General features: G+C 45.3%; 1 protein-coding gene across 1 annotated transcript in view; it reads right to left on the reverse strand.

Annotated features, from left to right (window-relative positions):
- Window positions 1-2,670: 2,670 nt before the first annotated feature.
- The window catches only part of FBXL7 (F-box and leucine rich repeat protein 7), a 349,928-nt gene continuing 336,815 nt past the window's right edge, over window positions 2,671-15,783 (reverse strand). Inside the window, exons 3-4 of the mRNA XM_081053953.1 lie at window positions 11,290-11,901; window positions 2,671-5,993 (exon numbers count right to left, since the gene is read on the reverse strand). Coding sequence (XP_080910079.1) covers window positions 5,257-5,993; window positions 11,290-11,901 — 1,349 coding nt within the window. The 3' untranslated portion in view covers window positions 2,671-5,256. The remainder of the gene's footprint in view (window positions 5,994-11,289; window positions 11,902-15,783) is intronic.

The raw sequence follows: 15,783 nt of genomic DNA on the forward strand, positions 1-15,783 counted from the left end.
TATGGTAGAGAGAAATGAGTTCATTAACCGTATCAAATATTGTCTCTCTGCGTGAGCTCCATGTATGCTGTTTTGGATGTTCAAATGCATCATGACTGATGATGCTCTCCTTGTCTGAGTTATAAAATCCAGCTCCAGGATGTTCTCCCCTGGGAGGAGTCCCTAAATGTCCCATCTCTCCTCATGGTGACGAAAATGATTTCTTTGGTAAACTCCACGAGGGCAAGACTCAGTGCCAGCAGAGTGCCTGGTACATATTTGCTTGTTAGTAAATACTATTGGGTGAATGAATGAAAGAATGTTGCCACTCTTTTTCTATTCCCCTTCCCATCCTCCGGTTCATTACATGGCGTTATAATTATTTGATGTGTGTTCCATTTAGGGTAAGGATATTATAGCTCATTCACCCAGATCCTATCATAGAACCCTGCCAATAAACCTTTGTTAAAGGAGTCGAGGGTTGCTGAGTACATAATCACTGGCACTCCCTGGGAATTCTTTGTTCATAAAGAATGATTGCAATTTCCAGTCTCCATCATATGTTCATCACATGGGCCAGGCCAGAATTCGGACATACTGATCTCATCAGTGTAAAATTCAGTAGTTCGTGACTGCAAAGAGAAACATTCCACAATATAGACATGACTAGATTTGGAAATATTTAGGTCAAGGTTTTTTTTTTTTTTTTTTTTTTTTTTTTAATGATTCTTCAAATTCATCCGTTGGTACCCGTGTGGTGCTGATCGCTAACACTTGAACAACAATTTAGAGCTGAAAGATAGCCTTGTGGGTGGTCCACGAGACCGGCATCCTCGTTGAAGGTATTTCCTGGCATAGTTCTGTGAGAGATGCCAGAAATGTGCTGGTGACAGGCAGGGATTGTGTCATATGCAGTTCCCACCTGGGGGGGTTCCATTCCTCCCATGTGGTTTCAAACGCAAGATGATCTGCTGACTTGAGAGGGAAGGAGGGGTTTACAAAGTGGACGTGTGGCTGTAGGCGATCGTGGTGCACTCAAAGGACAAAGGAGGAATAATCACAAGGGTGCCTTCCTTCCTGGATGGGCTGCCCCCAGTCTGAGTGTCTATGAGAGTATTTCATCCCTCCTGGCAACCGCTCTGCCCACCTGGTGGTCATCTTAACGAAACCGCCTGCGTTGCTCTTTGGGCAACTGGAGCTGTGTTGAGGCAAGTGTCAGCGATAGTGTCAGCATCCCCTGCAGACAGACACTCCCTGTCCCTCTGCCCCTCTCCTTCCTGCAGCATTAAGGGTCACTTCTGGTGTATGGATCAAAATGAAGACACCATTGGACCAATGGCGTGCATGCAGAAAACCAATTTTGTTTCGTGGGAAAGTTTACACTGCAGTGTTTACCTAGTCTCTAAGTTTTCTCTCCCCCTCTTCTGTTGTTGACTCAGCATTTCATCAGATTAACTTCTCTATGAACTAATCATGATTGCCAGCTATTGAACAGATGCACTACTTTGGGTGACGTCTCTGTGAAAATTTACATATGGTAAGTAATTTATTGTATTACTTTTCCCCCTTAAAAATAACTCTTTGTTTTTATGGTGAGTGCTCTTGGGTATCAAACTTCTTGAGGACTTTTTCTAATTCTGAACAAATGTCAATGTAAGACGTCATGAACCTCAAGGGCAAATGCATTTTATTTACTGCTAGCCTTAGTCTGGGATCTTGACAAGAATTGCATAGGGCTAGCTACCTCAAGTTAATGTTGAAAGGCAGTTAGTAGAACTGCTGGTTTATGTGAGTCATTGAGCTGCTGATATAGGGTGAGAAGAAGGTTGAGGACAAATAGATTTAAAATTGACGTCTCTTAAAACCTTTTTACTTGTAAAGATGAAGTTTGCCATTCGTCTCTCAGTACTTGCTTTCCACCATGTTGATTTCTGAGATCTAAAGGTTTGGGTGAGTAAAGATTTGGCATTTTGCTTTTTCCAAGTGACTTGATAGTTTTTCCTTTATACATCAGTTGCCATAGTCTCCTTTGAGATTTTAATGCTCTGAGACTTTTAAAAAAAATTATTGTAACTTGTAATAACTTATAGTGAGCATAATTTTGAAGATTTCTCCAATGTTTGTAACCAGTGCCAGAAAAGAGGTCTATTCAGGTCCACAGTTACTTATCCATAATTCTTAAGTCTAAAAGCTCTGAAAAAATGGATTATTTTTCATTATGTCTGGCACAAATTAATTTGGTGACAAAACCAGACTTGAAGGGATGCAAGCTATTTATAGTCTGTAATAATCTTATGTTGTGTGACTATTCATACCTGTGGAAATATGAACATGTTTGATTAAGGGTGCCATCCCAGACTCTGCTAGGGGTGTTACAAAACACAGCACAGATAACTTCCTAAAATATGAAAAATGATGAATTCCAAAATACACCAGGCTGCAAGAGTTTGAGTTAAGGAACTGAAGACCTGAACTAAACTGCAGGTAAAGACTTTTTACTTTGTTGCTAATTTTCAGCCAAAGTCATTGAGCCAAAGGAAATGATAAAACCGTGGATGTAACTTTAAAGGGACAACAGCTGCCCTGACCCGACTTGCTCTCTCCTCCTACATCAGGAAAGTTTCTTGCTCACTCGAGTGACCCATCTGAATAGCACACTCCTCTGGGCAGGATATAAAAGGAGGCTTAGCTCGATTACCAACATATTGCTTTATTTTCTTGGTGGTAGTAAATTAAGGCTTTCTAGAGTCATACAGCACGCAGTGATTTGAACATTAGAATTAAAAAAAAACACAAAAAAACAGAAAAACAATGAGCATTCAATTTAGCAGAGGCAGGAAGGAAGCAATGTTTTAAAACAGATAAATTTCCTAGTGAGGCCTTTTGTTTGGTCTCAGAATCTGCTGAGCTGTTTCCCCAGTGACCCCCCGTCATAGATTCACACCCCAAGGGGAAGCAGAATGGAAGAGATTGGAAAACTGGGAAAGACAGTATATGCTGGACAATCAGTGTGAAAGTCGGCTTTGTCTCATGTTTTGGAAGACAGATTAGGTGGCATGGTCAGGTGGTGCTGATGAAGCTATTTGTATGGGACGCACCTTCTTGGTTCAGGGAGCCATTTTGGCTCTCCCTTCTCATTCTGGGAGTATTAAAGCAGCTCACTTGGAAGACGTGAGCGCAAAGGGTTAGGAACAATTCTTTGTGACTCAAATTTTGAAACTTTAGACAGGGTCAGAAGTCACAGAGCAGGAGACTGCTACCTTCCCCTTCTTTCACGGTTCTAAACCCTGTGACTTTCCTCAGCTAAACAATTCATTATCCCCCATGGCCTTGATTGCACATTAAGGTGTTGGCCTTGGTGCTTGGCGAGGAGACCGTATTTCATCTGATGCATGAAAGAAATCCCCTAGCAGACACCTCCTCACTCTACCTCCTTCTTCCCAACAAAAGACAAAGGAACGCAGGGAGCCTACAGTGGGAGTGCAGTTGTCGAGCAGTGTGTACACTTGATGAAAACCAAATTCTACGTGCTTGCCTTGGAGATGAAGAGGTTCTGGCTTTGGGTGGTGGACCCTTTGAGAGAGAAATGGATGAACCGTATGAACACTGATAGAGGGGCATGGCCAGAGAACAATTTGGAAAGGTCATGTGTTTATTAACAGACGGCGACTAAGTTTCATAAAATGAGCAATGGAATTTCTTCTGGCATCCCAATTTCACATGAATGAGGCTAGCAAATGGATTTCCGTCCAAATAGAACTATTTAACATTCATACTTGGCAATGATTTTCATGTTCTACTCCAAGGGCCTGGTTGGTGGACCAGCACCTAAGCCTTCTCAATGTGTTCCTGCTTCCATTTATCTGGCACTTTTTGAGTGAACAGTATTTAAAACACCTGGACATGTGCCCTGCATTCTTTGACACAGAACATGCAGACAGCCACAGGGTGGCACTCTGCACAGTTAAACACTTAGGATTTAACCCCGACAAGCTTCATGTGATGAGGTCTGGATACACAAAGAAATAAATAGATGAGAAGAGTAGGAATGTGATCTGAATGACAACGAACCGAGGTGTCTGTTCCTGCCAGCTGCAGGGCAGATGTGCCTGATGCAGCCATGTGTGCACTGAGAGGGATTAGAAAAATCCTTAGAGGACATGTGTTCTCTTGGGCCTCGCTTCTTAATTAAAAATTGTGAGGGTCTTCGCGCCTACTGAAAACATTCAGAAAGATCAGCTTGATTGGGGGGTGTGGCCTTTGCTGTGATGAGGAATTTTATGACGGTGTGAACTGGACTGATGCTAAAAGTACGTGGGCACAGAAAGCATCCATCAGGCAAGATGGGAGATGCCCACCAGACTCACCCACCAGAACAAACAGCGATGGAAGGGACACTCAATTTGGAGTGCAGGACACACGGGACACTGGCACTGGCACTTCTGAGTCTCCTGAAAGCATCCACAGAATTTACACCCTTGGAAGAGGTAGATGCCTCGTGCACTCTATGCCAACGTGTTTCTGCATATCGACATCTCAGTTCCTTCAATTCTAAAATGGGCATGAGGCAAATCCTCAAACTGGATGGCCTCTGATTTAGTGCTGGAAGCTGAAGCCCATAGTGAGTGGTCAGGTGCTTTGCTCAAGGTCACAGAGCTAGTTAGTGGCAGAGCTGGGGCAGAATTCAGGTCTCCTCCTTCACTATGCTTCTTGTGGCAAGAGATTCTTTAAAAAGGTTTGGAAGTACTTTGTGTATACCAGATGCCGTGACATGAATTTAACAAGAGTTTGTTTGGGTGTGAGGTTGAAGAGTGTGGCTTAGGCCAATCAAGCAGTTTAAAGAGGAGAGGGTCTGGAGAGCATTACTATTCTGATGATTTGTTATTGCTGTTGGAAAGGGAGAAGTGGGGGCTAAGAGGGAAGGCGGTGTAGGATCTCGGAGATGTGGCCAGGAGGAGAGAGATAGAGAGAGACACTGCAATCAGCTTTCTGAGATAGATCTTTTATGAGAAGACAAACTGCCTACAAGTGACCTGGCCAGAAACCCGTTTACTGTAATAGAAAATCTCCTGCCACCCCGCCTCCTTCCTTTCCATGACCTTTGTTGCCCGGGAGAAATGAGGAAAAATGAAAGTCCCATGCCTAAGAATCTTCCCGGAAGAAAGAGCTGTTAGGAGTGGGTATCCGTGCTTACATAGGGTGCTTTAAAAAAAATTTTTGTTGTGTTTTGTTTTGTTCATGTTTGCAGGAAAACAGCACTGGATGGCAGCTGTCCCTTCAGAAGAAGGCCGGGTTGGTGTGCTCGATGACGCAGCGCTTGCAGTGGCGTTTCACAAACCGCAGGGCCTCCACGGATACCTCGCAGTCCTGGACGTTGAGCAGCTGCAGGTCGAAGCAGTTGGCGGCGACGATCTGCAGGCCCTGGCCCGTGATGCTCTCGCAGGACTTGAGGCTGAGCCGCTTGAGATTGAAGCAGTTCAGGGCCAGGTACTCCAGGCCCGTGTCGGACACCAGCGGGCACTTGCCGATGTCCAAAGACTTGAGTTTGGCGCAGTTCTTGGCGAGGTACTCCACGCCGTGGTCCGTGATGCCCTCGCAGCCCCTCGCGTTGAGGTAGCGCAGCTTGCCGCAGTACTTGGCCACGTAGCGGACGCCCACGTCGGTGACCCGGCCGCAGTGCGCGATGCTCAGGTACCGCAGGCGGGACTCCAGCTTGGCGATCTCCCGGAGGCCGAAGTCGCTGACGAAGCGGCAGTCGCTGACGCTCAGCTCCTTGATGGACGAGCAGTAGACCATCAGGTAGCGTAGGCCCTCGTCCGTGAGGCGCACGCAGCGGCGCAGGTACAGGTGGGTCAGCTGCGTGCAGTGCGCCGCGATGGTGTGCAGACCCTCGTCCTCCAGCACGAAGCAGTCCGTCATGTCCAGGTAGCGGATGGAAATCTGTTTGCCGTGCAAGGGGGACAGTTTAATGGAGGCCTCCCGGGTCAAGCTGATGCAGGTCACTTTGGAGCACCCTACATAAAGAGACAGAACACAAGCTCAGAGTGACCTCTGGCGACGGGGGGTGGGGGGTGGGGGGTGGGAGGGGCTGTGGGGGGGGTGTCGCCGGGGGTGAGAGGCTGTCACGGACCCTTGCCTTCCCCTGAGCCCCATGCCCATGTTACCCCTTCCTTCTTGGCCTCTGCAAGGAAGGAAAGCAAGGATGGCTTCTCCGTGTTCATTTGATTATTTAACTCCTTTGATTATCTGGGTTTAAGGGGATTTGTGGGCTTTAGAACCAGAGGACCGGTTTCCAATTCCATATCTATCGCTAGTTGCCAGACATTGGGTAAATCGAGCCTTCTGAGTACTTCTTTTGTCTTAAAATTTAGACGATGATGGTCCCTGTAAGGTGGCTGTGAAGAAGAAATGAGACAATGTGTGTAATTATCTTGCCCTGGCCCTGGAAAGTTCTGGAAGCTCAGTAGAGATTAGTTCTCCCTTGCAATGGTCTGGTAGCTCTCTGATCCAAAGAAGTGGGATATGAGAGAGAAGGCTTGGCCCTGACCTTGGTTTGGGAGAAAGAGCTCTGGCTTGGGAGTCACACGTGGTTCAAGTCTACTTTTTGTGGCCTCAGGCAGGGGTGATAACTTTTCTGTTTCAAGACTCCTTTATGACATGGGAATGAACGGCTGGCATGTCTCCACTATAGGGAAATAGTGAGGGTGCAACCAGAAAATGGATGTGGAGGTACTCTGAAAACTACGGGAAATGCATGTAGTTATTAGTGTAACAAGGTGACCCCCAGGGGAGTCAATTCAACCCTCCTTGGTGAAGGAAGAACAACTGTGCCAACCCTCCTTGGTGAAGGAAGAACAACAAATCTGCATTACTGTTCTAGCCCCTCAGCCTGTCTCCCTGCCCGAACCCTAACCCATACCACCCTCTCCTCACAGCTGCCAGATTCTGGAAAACAGAAATGCAATCATGTCACTCTGCTCAAAGACTTTGGATGGCACCCATGTCACTCCAAGTGTAAAATCTAATGTCTAAGTGGGACTTAAGGACCCCATGTTCTCTGACCCCCACCTCTTAACCCCACTCCTCTAACTCCACTCGCCTCCTTGATGATTTGCAGACACCTCAGGTGCCCTCCTGCTTCAGGGTCAGTGCACTGGGCAAGGCTCCCCCAGGTGACCCCCACTTTCCTAGGTCTCTGAGCACATTTCAGGGTATTGGACAATTCTTCCCTAATCACTCTGTATGAATTAGTATCCCCGACCTTATTCCCATTTATTTTCAGTACTCTCTGTCACTATGTGGTATTATATATTTATTTGTTCACTTTTGTATTTGCTGTACTCACTCAGGAATGTCAGCTCCTGAGAAAAAGGACTCTGGACTGTTTCTGCTGTGTCTCTCATACCTGGTTCACAGCTGGCGCTTGGTAAGTATCTGTTGAATGAATGACTGAGTGAATGAATGATTTATAGAATGAATAGAGTCTTCTGTAGGAAGATCAGATAGAATAATCCAACTTCGAACATTTAAATGTCCTCAGGACTTTGACCCTGGCTGATGTATATCTATACTGAAAAACAGCTGCCTATTTTATACTTAAGTATAATGCCTTTCATTTGTCTTGAATTATGAAGTTTACAAAGTGCTTCTATCAACATTTTCTTACCTGATTCTTAAAACAATCTATTTTACAGATAAGGAAATTAATACTCAGGGAAGATATCTTTAGATACCTCTCTAAACCTTGTTTCTAACCCCTGGCCCCCCAAGTATATGTGTATGTATAAATTATATCTATTTACACTATATACTATATAATTATTAAATATTTATGTATAATATATGAAACACTCATTTCATTGTATATTTAAGTGCACTATATATTACTATGTAAATGTGCACAGTATATTTTTAGTGTGTAAATATAAATAATATGCATCACCTATATATTATATAAATAAATGCATATGTATATATAGTGCATTCTATTACATAGGCTGTATCCATATTTTTTGTTTTCTCTCTGCTCTTCCCTAATCCCTCTGGCAGGTCTAAAGCCAGGTGCCTCACCTCGGGCACCTCGGTACCTTGCTGCCCAGTTAAAACCCAAGGCTTCCAAGGCGACCCCCTGGTAACAGAGACTTTCCTCCCACCACTTAGCTGGCTGCCCAGGAAACGCATGTAACATTCAGGTCCTGGGAAGAATGGGGTACAGAAGCCACGTGCTACCCAGTCAAAGAATGTCAGGAAGGAGTCAAGTGCACAATGCAATACTGGAGAACAGCGAGGCAACTTGGCAGAGGCTGCCAATGCTGCTCTAGGGGGCTCCATGGTTCTGCAGATGGGGGTTGGCACCCTTCAACTTTAGCTTTGAAATTTTCCTTTGTTTTGAGTTTCTTTTTTGAGGGAGGGTGACTATACTCCTACTTATACTGAACTTATATGTCCACAGTAGTTGTTGGCCATCTTTGATGACTGAGAAAACACTTCGTTTTTCAAGAGTATATGACAAACTTTATTCCTAAACTCTTAGTTTCAGTTTGAGATAGAATATATATACATATATTTATATATCTGTTGCCCTTCAGGGAAGATACTAACTATATTTAGATATTTAGTCCAAGGAAATATATGCCTTGTTTTTAAAAAACTATCCCCAATTTAATGAATTTAGCTCAGTTTTGGTAAAGAAACTATTTTGATATGCTTATACTACTTTAGATCAATAATTTTTAATTTTAGCTTTAGCCTGAATTCTTACAGATTTGCAAGTTTGGGTTAAAGAAACAAACTGGTTCATGGCTCAGTAGGTAACATCTATGGCTAGTCCATGCATTCATACATTATAGCCATAGAGAGGACCTTAGAAATTATCCAATTTAACCTTCATTTTTAAAAGATGAGACACCTCAGGCTCAGTGAGATTATGTGACCTGTATACTCAGACTAGGCAACATTTCTCGACTCCTAATCCAAGGCTTCAGTTGTAGGAGCATGTGGCGTGCAATTGATGAATCACACACGAGATTTATGGTAAATACAAGTACATCAATATGAAGTGAACATTCAGACACTGGGAACTCAGAAGTCCCAGAAGTGATGAAATCAATAAGGGGATTCTTGAAAGACAGAAACAATTTGAATACATAGATATGGAGCCCAGGTGTAGAGAGACAAGAAAGCATGGGCCTGGGGTAGGGTGGGGTGGAGTGAGGACTGTCCATAGGGTGGAATGTAGAGTGTCTGAGAGGATTTAACAGAAACTAAGATAGGAATGTTCTATTGGGATCAGATCATGGGGTGGGGGGGGGTGCTGCCTTAATATTCATGGTAACGATATGACTACTATTCCTTACGGGGAATGGTCAATATGGGTTGAAGACATCTGTGGTGGTGTTTTTTTACCCCAATTAATTCCAGATTTGGTTCAGCTTTCACAAATACACTTTTCATACCTTCATGACGAGGTTGAGATGGATGGAAGGAGAATGGTTAGAGAAGCATGTATTCATGTAGACAGGTAGAGGAGACGGGGTGAACACCGATAACTGAAATTCTGTGCTCTTGATTTAGTGAGTTCCAGATTCCCCTGGTTTTAGTCTCTATGTACATAGGTCACAGGGGTGCACTGGGAGACATGCGAGGAAGCTCCTGAAATATAGTTGGCCCTGCAAATTACCCAGGTTGGTAGAGAGGAAGGGTATCACACCTACATAACAATTAGTTAAAGGTGCTAAGCCTGATCCACTCACTCAGGCTAGAGGCCCAGGGATTTCCATTCCCAAATAGACAAAGTAGTTTTTGCATTTCTGAATTTCAACAACATTCCAAAAGACAGGGTACAATTCCTCACAGCCTGTATTAAGGGTGCATGGAGAGAGTCCCTTTAATGAAGGTGGGAATTCCACAAATAAATCATTTCTAATAGGAGAAAGGAAAAGAAAATGAGGTGTTTATAAAGGAAGCCCACAATGCACAGACTCTTAGAATGTTAAAGAATCCAATCCTTTGCCTTGTTTTTTTGTTTTGTTTTTTTTTAACTGAAGAGGAAACACATCTAGAGAAAGCTGTGAAGTGTCCCAAATCACAAAGTTTTGAAACTAGTTTCCACCACATCACAAAGCTTTCTCTTTCCAGAATTCCTTGGAGGAAAAATGTAAGAAAACCTCTTCGTTTCCTGCTTCTTTATGCCAATGGCTGCTCACGGCTGAACATACGGTTACTATGGTTTTGTACTGAAGCCAGCTGAAGAAGGGGAGCAAAATGTTGCTTTCCAGCAAGGGAAAGAATCTGCAAAAAATAATTGACTGTCATCTGAAATATTTTCAGATGTCGGCTTTCGAAAGGGAGAGCAAGCTGAGAGAGCTGGCTTTTACCTCAGGTTTTGTGGGAGGGTATCGTTTACCTCAGATGCTTGTAAATCCCAAATTCTGTTTATTTGCCCGTCACAGTGGTTTTTCCTTCTTGACCCCTCCCCAGCAACCCCTGAGGTTGTGGCTCATGCTGTTCATTTCTTTAACTCCCTGATGCATCTTACACGTTTCAGCCTCTCGAATGTTCGTCTTTTGACTCGGCAGCAGATGAGATAAAGAGAGGCTGTTAGTCTGGCCGGATCCATGTCTGGCGCCAAAGTGTGAGTCTGGGTTTTAATTCTTCCTGCCTGAGAGAGGTTTTTTGAGCAGAGCCGCCATGCTGGGATTTCCCTCGATTTTTAAAAGAACTAACAGCTCTGTTCATAAGCCTTACCATTGCACTATGTAACTGAGAATTTTGCTTAAGAAAAGATACAAAATCAACCCACCCTTGAGAAGAGTAGGGGTGAAATATAAGGAGACTCTTGGCCACGATCGATTTTCTCCAATGTCTGCAAAACAGCCCCCAGCATGGCTCTCAGGCTCGATGGAACCATAGCCAGCGGAAGTAAGGCTGGTTTCCAAACTACCTGTACCTGAGTTAGGTATCTGGTTCCCATTTACCTATAGCTTAGATACTTGGTTCCCATTAGCTACGGTTGCTCTGAAGTAACTGTGAGAGTTATGGGAGGGCAACCCATTTAAAAGTCATGCTAACTTGAACTGCCAAAGGTCCCTCTAGTCCCTCTAAGAAGTTGACCCTTGATGAAAGGGATGCCTCTGGCCTCCCGGGCCCTGACTGCATAGAGACAGTCACCTGGGAAGTCAGCCTGCCTCCCACCCACGCCCCGTCCCTAATGGCTGTCAAGAGGGGACCCCTACAGAGGTGGCCGTGTCGTCTGCTGCTTTGGGATGATGGTGCCTCGGGAAGGCCGCCCTGGCCGCAGGCCCCCTTTACCTGACACATCCAGGTGCTCCAGGTTGGGGCAGAGGGACACCACGTCAAACACGGCCTCGTTGGAGATATTGTAACAGCCCGAGACTTCCAGCCGCCTCAGTTCCGGGCAGCACTGCGCAATGGTGTAAAGGCCTCTGTCCGTGAGCCGCCGGCAGCCACTGACAGTCACGGTTTCCAGCATGAGACAGACGTTGGGCGTGTCCTGGCACAGCCTGCGGGTCAGCACCTTGAGCGCGCGGTCCACGTTGATGGTCTCGCCCGTCAGGCGGATAGTCCTCCAGAGGCGCGGGTCCCAGGCCAGGTTGTACCAGCGGCGGCACACACGGGCGCAGCGGCACAGCTGGTTGGTGGGCAGGAAGGAGAAGATGTGCACCATGGAGTGGTCTGGGAGCCGCTCCACGCTGGCCTGCTCCTTCTGGGGTCTGGAGGCCAGGCGGATGAGCGGGTGGGTGAGGCGCGTCGGGGGCGGGGAGTGGACCATGGCCACCGTCTCCCCGGTGATGGAGGACGAGGAGGTGGACGAGCCCCTCCCATTCTGAAATCCCGGCAGGGTCGGTGGACATATCAGTGCTGGGCTGGGCGTGCTCAGTGTGCGCATGCTCAGGTCGGAGTCTGGCAAAGGACAGAGAGCAAAGGGTTAATGACGTCCGGCTCCGGGAAGGGGGCCAGGGGGCTGGGGACCCCCTCGTTCCACCAGCACCCATCGGGGCAGACCCTGCTGCTTCCACCTGCGGAAGGGAAGCTCCTGCAAGTTTCACCGGTTCCCGGGAAGGGGCTCACCTCCATCAGCTCCACCCGGGGGTGGGCAAACCTTTCTGTCAAGGGCCAGATATGCAGGCTTGGAGGCACTGCGGGCCAGATGGGCTCTGTCTCTGCTGCAATTACTCAACCCGGCAGTTGTGCAAAAAGCTGCCATACACAATATGTAAACGCACAGGCGTGGTAGTTTCAATAAAATTTGTTTTATAAGAACAAACCAGCTGGATTTGGCCTGAGGGACGTCGTTTGCTGACCTCTGATCTACATTAATGGTGATTATCTAAAGGGCACAACTTCAAAGTTTCATTATTTCTATTCTGGGAGGAAACTCCGTATATTATGAGCACAAACTGATTTAATTTCCTAATTACATTTCGGTTAGGTGGAAAATACGCTTCATTTACAAATGTGGATAATGAGTTTCAGAAAGGAAGTGGGGCAGGCGGGTGGGTGTAGAGCAAGTTCCCTGTCCTTGCCATCACCTGTTCCCTCGCAGCCAGTCCCCTGTCCTGATAACAGTATCCTAAAATCGGGTCCAGGTCTGGGGAACACCCCGCTTCTGTTAGATTTCACTTGGTACTTCCAGGCCTTGAATATCAGTGACAATATTTATTTTGCATTCTTATGAGCAACCCCTTCTCTTTGCTTTTGAATAGTGTGAATCATATTCTGTTCCTTGGAGCCATACAGTCACTTGATGAGGGCACAGTGGTTTTTAAGTTTATGAGGGATTAAGTTCTTCAGAATACTACATTCTTCCCAGCTTGATGTATATGTGTGAGAAGAATTCATTCTCTATGAATATATGTTATATATTTAACATATATATAGGATATATTTATCTAGGAAGATATTTATTCTCTCTAAATATGTTTATATATTTTATATATTTAATGCACATACTTATATATACATATATTTTATATATATATATATATATATATATATATATATATATATATAGAGAGAGAGAGAGAGAGAGAGAGAGAGAGAGAGAGAGAAAGACAGAAAGAGACAAAGAGGCAGAAAGTATTTATCTCCAAAATACAAATTTCTTTGTGAAGTTGTGAGTTGGGCTAGATGATTTCTAAGTCATTTCCTGATCTAATTATAGCTCTAAAGACATACAAAAATTTTATCCTTGTGTGCTTTTCCACATCTCATATCTTGGGAATTTTCTTTTTTTTTTTTTAAATATTTTTTTATTGGGGAAGGGGAACAGGACTTTATTGGGGAACAGTGTGTACTTCTAGGGCTTTTTTTTCAAGTCAAGTTGTCCTTTCAATGTTAGTTATGGAGGGCACAGCTCAGCTCCAGGTCCAGTTGCCGTTTTCTAGTTGCAGGGGGCACAGTCCACCATCCCTTGCGGGAGTTGAACCAGCAACCTTGTGGTTGAGAGGACGCATTCCAACCAACTGAGCCATCTGGGAGCTCAGCTCAAGGTGCCATGTTCAATTTTTAGATGCAGGGGCAGCTGCCCACCATCCCTTGTGGGACTCGAGGAATTGAACTGGCAGCCTTGTGGTTGAGAGCCCATGCTCCAACCAACTGAACCATCCGGGAAGCAGCTCAGCTCAAGATGCCATGTTCAATCTTAGTCGCAGGGGGCGGAGCCCACCATCCCTTGTGGGACTCGAGGAGTTGAACTGGCAACCTTGTGGTTGAGAGCCCACTGGCCCACATGGGAATCAAACCGGCAGCCTTCGGAGTTAGGAACATGGAGCTCTAACAGCCTGAGCCACCGGGCAGGCCCAAAATTTTCAAACACTGGTGTTTTCCAAGGACTTCTACCCCTAACATACAACACAAGAAATTCTGACACCTATATCTCCACTTAGTGTCTATGTGTAGTTTTCTTACCCATATATTTTTTTGTTGCTGAAATAATGTTTTTCTTTTAATTCATGTATTTGTAACCTAACACACCTATATCTCCACTTAGTGTCTATGTGTAGTTTTCTTACCCATATATTTTTTTGTTGCTGAAATAATGTTTTTCTTTTAATTCATGTATTTGTAACCTAACACTGTCCTTCACATATCCACAACTTTGCTCTTGAGCATCTCTGAATTCTTGTCTGCCCCTATCCTGCCCCCTGCTCCCCATTGTCTGCTTTATGAAATACAAACACCTTTTGTGACTGAGTGTGAATGCCACCTCCTGTAAGAATATTTTCCTGGTGTCTCTGAGAGATAATTAATTCCTTCCCTTTTGATTCCCCCACTGTCTTTTTTTTTTTGAATCATTTGTGAGTTTATCATTCCTTAATGTGCTTGATTGTATTATTTTTCTCAATTTTACACCCCTCCTTGTATCCCCACATCCTTTGTCACGTGACTTGGTAGTTCCTCCCAGGCAGAGTATATTTCATTGATCTAGTGATGCTGGGCTTGGCCATATGACTTGCCATGAATGCTAGGGGATGTGATGGGGTTGGGCTTGCCCTCTGGTGCTTCTCTATCACCATGCAAAGAACACTGCTGGCTAGTCCACTAATTGCAGGATTATGAGAGGCCCACGGAGCTGACAGAACTGGCCCCGACTTGCGGCTGAGAGCCAAGCTCAAGCAAGCCCAGCTCGTGTCAAGCAATGCCCAGATGAGCCACAAATGTGTGAGCTAAAATAGTTGGGGAGTGATTTGTTACACAGCATTACTGCCTTCTATTACACTAAAAAGTCCCTTGCGACAAGGACGAAGGCATTTTCTTATTTGTGTCCTGGCAGCAACTGATAGGGTTTATGGTACACAGTAGGTGCACTTAAATGTCTTGAATTGGATAGAAATACTTACATATTTAAAAATAATTTCTAGCTTGACATATACTTTCTATCCCAGGAGGTAGACATGCTGCATTTTAAATCATTCATAAGAAAAGAAATATATACTTCTCACTTTTATAACCAGCTAAAATAAATAGTAAATATTAAAGGAAAACCTTAAGTGTAAACCAGTTAGGATTTCAAAATTGGCACCCGAGCTACTGCAGTACTAACCTTCATCATCGCATGAACTTTGGGAATTGCCTCTGAAGTTGGATTTGTCTTAGGCAGGAGACAACTTATTTTGGGCCAGGCGGAAAGGACAACCTCCGGCTTTTAGCTCTGACATGTTAGCTGTGGTGAGCGCTCTGAAATCTCCCTCCTGCCTGCTTAGGTTCTATTCATCCCGAAAGAGAAGACATTTAACAGTGCTCGGGGGAGACCAGCACTGCTTAAGGGATCCACCCCTGAGGGACAAAAGATACTTATGGTGGGAGTGGGGGTGGCTGCCTAGATGCTTCATCTTTAAGAGATCCCCTTTTCTTCACTTCTGATGCTCTCGGCACTGAGGGGAATAACGGGAGTGCATGGCACTGCTGAGCACAGTAATGCTTTCCTTCTGTCATGTGGGGTGGCATGCGGGGTCTCTGGTCCTGCTCCCCACATAGGAACGCAGGACATGGTGAGGCCAAAAGGAACATCCACGGAGCCATAGACAGGGGAGTCATACCACTATAGTTTCAATGGCGGCTGGGTTGGAGACAGGAGGCAGGAGCCACATGATCTGCAACCCCCCGTCCATTTGTCTCTGCCAACCAACCTCACTTGCTAGCTGCAATCCGCCTCTCTGCAATCCGTAATCCACACTCCACCACGCCATGCCACACCAGGACGTCAAACCACCACGCTACACACTTTGCTAGCTCAGCCACGGCAGTTATATCAGTGGCCAATGGCTAATCGGTAACAGCTGA

This window comes from Rhinolophus hipposideros (genome assembly GCF_964194185.1).
Source record: "Rhinolophus hipposideros genome assembly, chromosome: 7".
Lineage (NCBI taxonomy): Eukaryota > Metazoa > Chordata > Mammalia > Chiroptera > Rhinolophidae > Rhinolophus > Rhinolophus hipposideros.